Source organism: Cyprinus carpio, chromosome A2, assembly GCF_018340385.1.
Source record: "Cyprinus carpio isolate SPL01 chromosome A2, ASM1834038v1, whole genome shotgun sequence".
Classification (NCBI taxonomy): Eukaryota; Metazoa; Chordata; class Actinopteri; order Cypriniformes; family Cyprinidae; genus Cyprinus; species Cyprinus carpio.
Window position 1 is genome coordinate 11742783 of NC_056573.1, and position 9579 is coordinate 11752361.

General features: G+C 34.8%; 1 protein-coding gene across 1 annotated transcript in view; it reads right to left on the reverse strand.

Annotated features, from left to right (window-relative positions):
* Positions 1-3471, reverse strand: part of LOC109100544 (collagen alpha-1(XVIII) chain-like) — a 35963-nt gene extending 32492 nt beyond the window's left edge. Inside the window, exons 1-2 of the mRNA XM_042773064.1 lie at positions 3313-3471; positions 3144-3214 (exon numbers count right to left, since the gene is read on the reverse strand). Of these exons, the coding sequence (XP_042628998.1) occupies positions 3144-3214; positions 3313-3344 (103 nt within the window). The 5' untranslated portion in view covers positions 3345-3471. The remainder of the gene's footprint in view (positions 1-3143; positions 3215-3312) is intronic.
* Between the last annotated feature and the right edge of the window lie 6108 nt (positions 3472-9579).

Genomic DNA, 9579 nt, shown 5'->3' on the forward strand with positions numbered 1-9579 from the left:
CTGTAATATATCACTGTAAGGGCTAATTGGATGTATTGTACATCAGAAAAAACAGTGGCGCAGAAATTCCTGTATAACGATGATGTTACTTTTAAGGTCAATATGCTTTTCAGCATATTACGGTATCTGACTGGATGAAGGAAACAAAAGACAGATGCAATATCTAAGGTGATCTGGTCTAATCCAGTGTTTTGGTCCAAAGGATCAAACCAGGTGTTTTTTTATTTATTTATTTATTTATTTTTTATTTGTTTAATTTAAACTCCACAGAGCAAAGTTTGACATGTATAGGTCACAGACCATAACAATGACCACCTATCAGTGAAAAATGGTACATAAACAATACAAACATTACGTCTCATATTTCTCTTACCACTTGGCTAAAAATGACACTTTCTACATGACAGCTTTGTTAAATTTAGAGGGCTACCCAAGCAGGTGTTCTAACAGCAGGAAAGGGCTCGAAGGCATTCGACTAATGTGAGCATTAGATAAAAGCTAAATTTGATTAATGCTGAACATTAATTGTTTTTTGTGGGCTCCTTCCTCTCAATATAAAGAATTTAGAAACACAGTGACAACCCCCAGCAAACATGATGCCATAAATTGTGCCAACTTTTGCACAGTTTACAACATCAGTTGCAAAGTCATGTATGAGCAATAAGCAGTGCAGAAATGAATCAAACTGCAGCAGCAGTACCAACTTTCACTTCAACAATTTCAGTGATAGATACAAATCTCATGCTGAAAAGAACACGTGGAATAGAGACAAAATGTCTAAAGACCCGTCAAAAAGAGTGTCTGATCACTTTTTTTCTGCCGTTTTACTCCAGAAGCTAAGCTTCAAACACAACAAATAACATTCACAAGCCTCTCAAATAAATCCGACAAATACAGAATATGAAACAACTCAACTCATCTTTAAGCGATATCAGTGCAATTTCAAAGGAAAACAGAAAACTATATTTGGCTACCAGTATTGATATATGGTATATAACTAAAAATAGTAAGACAATTCCAGACAAGTGACATAGATATTCTCTATACTGCACAAATAAACAGCACAAATAGGGACAAGGTTATGATTAGAGTTTGTATTAAAGGCTCCCAGAATAGGAAATCTAAATGCTATTCAGTATAACCAGATTGGAAGAGAAATTAGGTTGAGTTAACTGCCTAAAATAATGAACACAATGAAGATACAAAAGCATCTCACGGTCTCTCTTTTTCTTAGTTTTCAGTCACAAATTAAGCAGATGTTAAGCAGCTTATTTGAATTTGCTGATTTTTTCTATTATTCATTTAGCCCTTTTTATCTGATGACTTAATCAAGCCTATGATCAGATAGAATAAGACAATTTTTTTCAAGCTTTAAATGCAGTTCTTTTGAACTTTCCATTCATCAAAGAATCCTGAAAAAAGTATTACAGTTTCCACAAAAATGCGAAATTTAAAATGGAAAGTTATTTTAAATTATATAATTTCACAATAGTACTTTTGAACAGCAGTGTATACTTTTTACATTAAAAGTAGGCATAGCAATCTGTTGATGTTATGGACTAATATGACAAAACAATAAGTACTAGCAATTAAAAGAGATAAAAAGTCATACTGATGAAGCTCCTCAGATCAGTTGAGAGCATCTCAAGTTACATGGCTCTCATGCTGTTTGGAGAATTGCCTTTTAAAGACAGTGAGCTCATTAACTAACCAGCACAGAGAGGATATGAAGTATTGATTTTATTCTGACAGTTTATCCTTCAATTTTTGGCCACTCCAGACGTCTGAGCACATAATTGTGTTAAAGAATGCAGGCCGTGAAACTGTTCCAAGCTTTGGACAGCAATGGAAGCAAACAAAACAATATCTCTAAAAGAGAGGGCACCTGCCTGCTCCGACCTGTTCTATAGGTGCCCAGAGAAACTGAATGAGAACACTGAGCTCATCAGACAACATAATATTACTGCATGTCACCTAATTCCAAATCTCCACACCTGATGACAAGCAGACAAACTTTATTATAAGAAGGTTGCTGTGAAATGGTTGGTAGATCAGATGAACTATAACCTCTGCAAGTGATTCTTTAGGACTAACTAAGTTTTTGTAAACTTAAACACTTTTAAAATTAATAATTAATAATAATACTATTAATAATACACATATTAATAATAATAATAATATTCATCATATAAAGACAGCATTTAATCACAATGTCTAGGCCTGGAGCAGAGAACGTTAAAATTGCACAGTGCATCTCCTCTCAGTGCATCTATTGGTTCACTCTTCACAAATTTAATTTCGGGTTAAGCAAACTAAAATATAAAAATTATACCAAAAATAAGTTAACGGAAACATTTGCTTTATAATATAATTACAATATTGGACAAATATCTGACACAGACATCTATCTAGATCTGAAATCACATGCACATGTATGAGCACATCTGCATTTTAAAATCCAGTTGGAAGTTTGCCAAGTGACAGTAAGTCATCATAATCATCATAATCGTCATCACTTTCACACACACACACACACACACACACACACACACACACACACACACACACACACACACACACACACACACACACATACACATACACAAAAACACATAACGCTGTACATTAAATCTTAAGCGTGGCTGGTTTCTTTTGATTATTTCATTTGAATCTAGCCTAAATCGGCTAAAAATCATCATCAAGTACATAAATCATATCAAGTATTCATGTTGACATATGGACACCTAAGTCATCATCTAACCTGTCTACAACTCTGTCATGTTCTTTACATCACATAAAGGCCTACAGGTGTCAGATTTAATAGTTTTTCCTGTAAAATCATAATGGCCTGACACTAATATTTCCCCATTCACACACTGTAAAACTTCTTTGTCAAATAACCTCAAATAACTTCTTGTAGAATATAAGTGGTATAAATATATAGAAATGGTTAAATTCAAATATATTATTTAATATGATTAAGTCAAAAATACATACTGTACAACATCAGTTAAAGTTAGGGGTCACATCATAGAAATAGCTCCTTAGTATAACTTTACAGTACTACTCACTTTTACAATTCAATTGTCAATCAAAACAGTAATAAAAGTGGACTTTTTACAAATTGAAAAGCATCCACCTACCTTCCATCACATGAGGTGCAGATGAGAGAGAACCCAAGGCGAGATGCGCACCAACGAGCCACGAAAGGAGCCTAAGCGAATGCAGTGATGTTAAATGCAAATACACTACACTACACAAATGTCCACAGCTGTTTGCATGATGAATTATTTATTCATCCCATTCACTTACCAAAGTTTCATTTTCTTCAGCAGTTTGAGCATAAGATTAGTGCAAAAACTTGGAAATCAACACTTCTAGAGTGTTGTCACCCACTGTGTCCTCTTTCACTTCTCTCCTCCTGACTGACTCTCCAGTCTCTCACTTCAGACTGGCTGAACAAAGACTGCCTCAGTCTCAGCACTAAACAGCGCTACGGACTGCTGAAATCTGACCCCGAAAAATCTCTGAGAAGCGACGGTCTCCACTCTTTCAAATCTGTTTTAGTGCAGTGACCCCTTAAACAGCTCGGCTGTTCAATCCCTCAACAATTATATATGCTTATATATATAGATGCTTAACCTTACTTGCTCTAAACTTTTGAACAGTAATGTCCTTATGTACTGTAGCATCTTGGTAGTAACATATTTATAGAACAACAGACCTAATTTACTCACATTAACATTCATGTATTTGGCAAATTGTATTATATTTAAGATGTATATATACATTTTTTTTCACTTCATGCATTCCATGTGAATTGAACCATGACACTGGAGTTTTGTTAATTTTGTTTTTCTCATAAATAAAACTGTTATTCCAAAAATCCATCGGAAATTCCCTGGGAATCAGTGGCATAAAAATAACCATTTTGAGCTACAAAGGTTAAAAAGTTATGACTGTATTTTCATCAACATTCAAGAACAAATATCTATTGTTTTATCAAACAATGTATCTATCAACAGTCCCACCAGCACAATTGTCTTTCCACCATTTCTAAGCTGAAATTATTTCCTTCTTATTCCCTAGTGCACTTTTAAGACAAGAGTACATGCTTAGGGACAAAAGCCTGAGAAGATGAAGAATCCATGTACCACAATGAGCAAAATCCTGAGAGACCTAATTAAAGAACTGAAGAATAACTTCTATGAAGGACCACCCGGGAGGCAAAAGCCTTGTTTGACTATCACCAGGGGGCATTTAAACCTCATACTGTCCCTTCAGAGACTTGCAGAGCTGCCTTAAGGCATTCATACCTTTCTCCGAAACAATGCAACAAATCAGGGGGGCAGATCCTGTGTCAGACAAAACATCTTTGAAAGTCTCTGGTCCCAAACAAAAGATCCTGTTCCACAAGAGTCCTTCTTACTCTTCACCAGCACTCTCTTCCTGTTATCATCATGAGCGTCCTCATCCCGGTCCATTTAAGCTCTCATATTTCAGCTCACAAAAGTCTATGTGATGAAGCATTTTGTTTAGGTGATAAATTGATGGGTGATTCTTGTCAACAACCTCCAATTAGCTAGTCTTGAAATGATAATGGTTTTGTGGGAAAGCCTCTGAAATGCTGGAGAATGCAGATGATCTGACATGCCCCAGCACTTATCAGAGAACTCATGCTCAAGGAATGAGCTTCAATTTGTGTAGGGATGTATGCTTGGACCTCATCTCAGTCATATTTATGACAGTGAAGCTAAAAGATTTGTCATCTGACAATAAGAGAACATCTAAATTAAGAGTTTTGCATTTAAGTGAGTGAGTGAGTGACGTGACATACAGCCAAGTATGGTGACCCATACTCAGAATTCGTGCTCTGCATTTAACCCATCCAAAGTGCTCACACACAGCAGTGAACACACACCTGGAGTAGTGGGCAGCCATTTATGCTGCGGCACCCGGGGAGCAGTTGGGGGTTCGGTGCCTTGTTCAAGGGCACCTCAGTCGTGGTATTGCCAGCCCGAGACTCGAACCCACAACCTTAGGGTTAGGAGTCAAACTCTCTAACCACTAGGCCACAATTTAGTAGTAAATTATGTGGATATAGCTTTTAAGATTTTAAATTTTAGGTGAAAGGAGGGGGATTTTGTGGTTTTGTAGTGGTGGAATAGTTTGGGGTTTTGTGGTTTACTTTTTTGTTTTCTGTTATTAGTAGTTTTATTTGTGTGTGTGTGTGTGTGTGTGTGTGTGTGTGTGTGTGTGTGTGTGTTTTTGTGTTTTTGTGTTTTTGTGTACCTGGTATATGGTGATCAAATGTCCCCACAAATATAGTAATTCCAGTAAATTTTTAAATCCCCATAAAACATGGAAACCCAATGTGTGTGTGTGTGTGTGTGTGTGTGTGTGTGTGAGAGAGAGAGAGAAAGAGAGAGAGAGAGAGAGAGAGAGAGAGAGAGAGAGAGAGGGAAGAACATTTTCTAAAGAACCTTTTTACACTATAAAGACTCTGTATCGCAATGGAAAGGTTCCACTGATGATGAAGGTTTTTCATCAAACCATAAAGGCCAATAAAGAACCTATATTTTTAAGAATGTGGGTTATAAAGTTGTCAACTAAAGAACTTGAATAGATACTGTGAACTTCATTCCACTCAGGTTAAGCACTGTGGCTAGAACTCAAACATAATGTGTTGTTGACAAGGTCAGATTTCAGATGACCTCAGCATTAGGTTAAGTACACAGATGATAAGTTTAGAAGGGCTAACACAATTTAAGATTTTCAGTGTAATCTGTCATCTTAAATGTACAAGTTGGCTCTGACATTCAGCAACTAGCATCAACTCGTCCAGCTGTAAATTGGAACAACAATCCGGGCAGAAATCGTGCAGGGAATTCCAGCCTTAATTGAGACCATGAGCAAGAATTTAGCATTTTATTTCAATGATCACATCAGTATTGTGGGGAACAGTTCATTCATCCAAAATACTGAAATTTTTATTTACCCACATTTCTATTTACCCAAGTTCAATGTCTAACATAAATGTTATATAGATTAGTAGAAGAAATTGGGAGAATATGGTCTCAAAGGAGCAGTCACTTCCTGGATTTGTCATAGAAAACTCTTGGTTTCATTCTAATATATACAAACAAATACTGACAGATGTGTTTCCCAACCTTCAGATGGCTCAACAGACTAACATAAGATTGTTTAAACATTTTTGATGTTGTTGAAATGTTCTATGATGGACTTCCACATCTTTAAAGTCAGTGTCTCTCATCTAAACATGGGAAACTGCTGCCTTCCTTATTCTCATATTCTCAAGTCATTACTGACTAAGTTGTTGCTTTGACATACTTTTTCAGTTCTCATGAGTTACATTTAGATTAGAATAAATATATGCATTTATATAGGACGCATTCAATGGAACAAAAGAGGCAGTGAAGACATTTATAATGTTACAAAAGATTTATATTTCAAACAGAGATTAATTACATTTTAAAATATATTCAAATAGAAAAGTTATTTTAAATTATTATAATGTTTTACAATATTACTGTTTTGAACAAATAAATGCAGCCTTGTTGAGTATAAGAGACTTCTTTCAAAGACATGAAAAAATCTTACTGACCCTAAACTTTTGAAAGGTAAAGTTGGTTGATGAATTCTAAATAATTCTAAATTATGTAGGCTGCTTAACTAGTTTAGCTAGTATAAAGAGCAGGACTACATGGTCAATTAACTTCTACTGAGATTAAAAAAATTGGTAACACTTTAGTTTAGGGACCAATTCTCACCATTAACTAGTTGCTTATTAGCATGCCTATTACTAGCTTATTGCATGTTTATTATTTTTTTTTTTTATAAAGTACTTATTCTGCATGACCATATTCTACATTCTTAATCTTACCCAACACCTATATAGCTACCTTACTAGTTATTAATGAGCAGTAATTAGCAGTTTATTGAGGCAAAAGTCATAGTTAATAGTGAGAACTGGACCTTAAAATAAAGTGTGACCAAAGATTTCAGTGCATTGTGAAAATTTTAGCTTTTTTTTTTAATTTAAAATTTAATATCTTTTTTGAGCCAGTCGACTACGCCATGTGACTCACTCTGGAGCCATACACCATAAACTCTGATAAAATGATAAAACCATTGTAATGTGGCATTTGGGTTTTGTTTCTTGTTCATTGTTTTCATTCTTTTATTTTGTAGGCCTCAGTCATGTTCTGTCATGTGATTCCCTTGTCTGTGTGTTATGTTCTGATTGGTTCTTTGGTTAGTGTCATGCTTCCCTTGCCCTCATACATCTCTGCCTTGTGTATGTGTCATGTTCTCATTGGTTATTGTCTTGTCAAGTGGTTCTCAGTTTTTCCATTGGTTGGCTTGTGTCATGTGACCCTTCTTGTTTGGTACAAATAGCCCTCATGTTCCCATTGTTCTTGGTCGTGCATTGATGTTGTAATCTGGTGTCGGTGAGTTAAGTCTGTTCATGCCTGGTCAAGTCTGAAGTGTAGTAGTGTCAAGTCAATTAAGTCTGTTCCAAGTCAAGTCAAGTCTTTGTTTGTTTTTTGTGTTGTTTTTGTTTTTATTTTTTGTTTTTTGTTTGTTTGAATAAAGCTGCACATGAGTTCTCACTACGCTCACCTTCAGTGGACTCATTACAACCATTGAGAAACAAGGGTCAAAAAGAGCAAATCTTATTTGAAGTTATTTGAAGTTTATATTATTTTAAGTTATTTGTTTTTTAGTTAAAGTTTACATAAAAGTTTTACTTTTTAAGTTTAGAAAGAGGGTGGCCTTTTAAAGTTCAAAAGTAGGCTTTTAATTTTTTTGGCTCACACACACACGACTAACATTATCAGTGGACTTCAGGGAGAAAATTGAATATTCTTTGATAACATTATGTTCCTTAATTGCTCTGATTCGATTAGAGTCAGCTATACATTAACCAGGATGTCTTGACTTAATTTACATTTTAGATTGTAAATCAAGACCAGTCTTTCAGATTTATCCACAGACATTAAGACACAAGGTCTTCTCTGTGATTATAGACTACATTCTGGGCTTGATCATTGTAATAAATGGTGCATGCTGAAAAGCGTGAGGTCAGTATTTTGTGTAATTGACATCCTCAGTGCTTGTATTGCCCTATGCAGCCCTCATGCAGCTAATATAGTCACATCCCACGAAATGAAATTCCTCTTGGGTCATACTGTGTCAATGCTTCCAGTCTTGTGAATGCAGGGTCTGTTTCCTCTTCTGAACCTATGACATAATTTTGGTTACTATAGCAGTAAACAGTGTGGAGGTACATAACATATCTTAATGTTCAGCCATGCTGAATATGTCAACTTAGAGATCCAGTTTGTTCGGGTTTGGTATTGCAGATGGACAGTAAAGTCTACTTATTTTTAATTATTCATGAGGTCTTTGCTGTAATACCACCTTGTGAATAATAATAATAATAGGCTACAGCTTTTATTAAGAACTGTTTTTCATTGCATAGTGCTCTTAACTGATCTTATATGGTTCTTTGGATATTAAAATTTTATTGTTGTTACATCAATAGATTCAAAATGCATGTTCTTTAGAGTATTTGTGTCTGGGTAGGCTATAGTTTAAATTACCAGCACATTTTCAAATCTAGAGAATAAAAAGTTCTTTATGGGACATAGATTCTCCTATGGCACAAGGCTGTAAAATACTCTTTAGCTCTATTTGTATCTTTCATTTTAAGGGCTGTTTCTGAAAAGTCATTCATACCAGAGCCAGTGTGTTGACCCTGGTTAAAGCTTTAGGATCTCCCAGTGTGACATTCAGTTGACACCTACACAATACCTTTGCTCCTTCTCAAGAAAATCAAAGAAAAGAGGAGAAAGGTCAAGGGAATGTAGGCTATTCACATTTTCCTTTCCTTTTCTATCTGTTCTTTCTTTCTTTTAAATATATTGTTGCATTAATATGGCCTTACTTATTAATATAATTATTAAAATGTGAATTATTTCAATTATAATATTTAGAAGTAGCACATCATATTTAGAAGTAGCACAAAAACATTTGATGTGGCACATCATATTTAGAAGTAGCACAAAAACATTTTTTTGGTTTGTATGTGTTTGTATCATATTTTATATTTTTTTTATCATTATGTATCATGATAATATTTTTTAGTTTCCAGGGCTTTGCCACAGAGGCTACAGAGGTTTTGGCACAAGGAACCATCACAAAACACTTGTATGTTCTAGTGCTGTGAACAGAAGAATTGTAGTGATGTGAAAAGAATTGTATCTTCTAGTGCTGTGAACAGAAGAACCCATCGTTGAGAGAACATCTCCAGTCTATGGGGGGAAATAATTTTGTGAGCAGTATTCTTTGGTAAATATGAAAAATATTTTGTGGTTAGAATAAAATCTTATAATATGTGTAATAAAATCTTATATAATTATATAACACATAATTTGTATGTGAAATAGTTGTTTTTGTGAGTAGTTTTTTTCAAAAGGGACCATCAAAATAAAGTGTTACCAAACCAACATATTAAGTTCAGTCCTGTAAAATCTTATATAATTATATAACAAC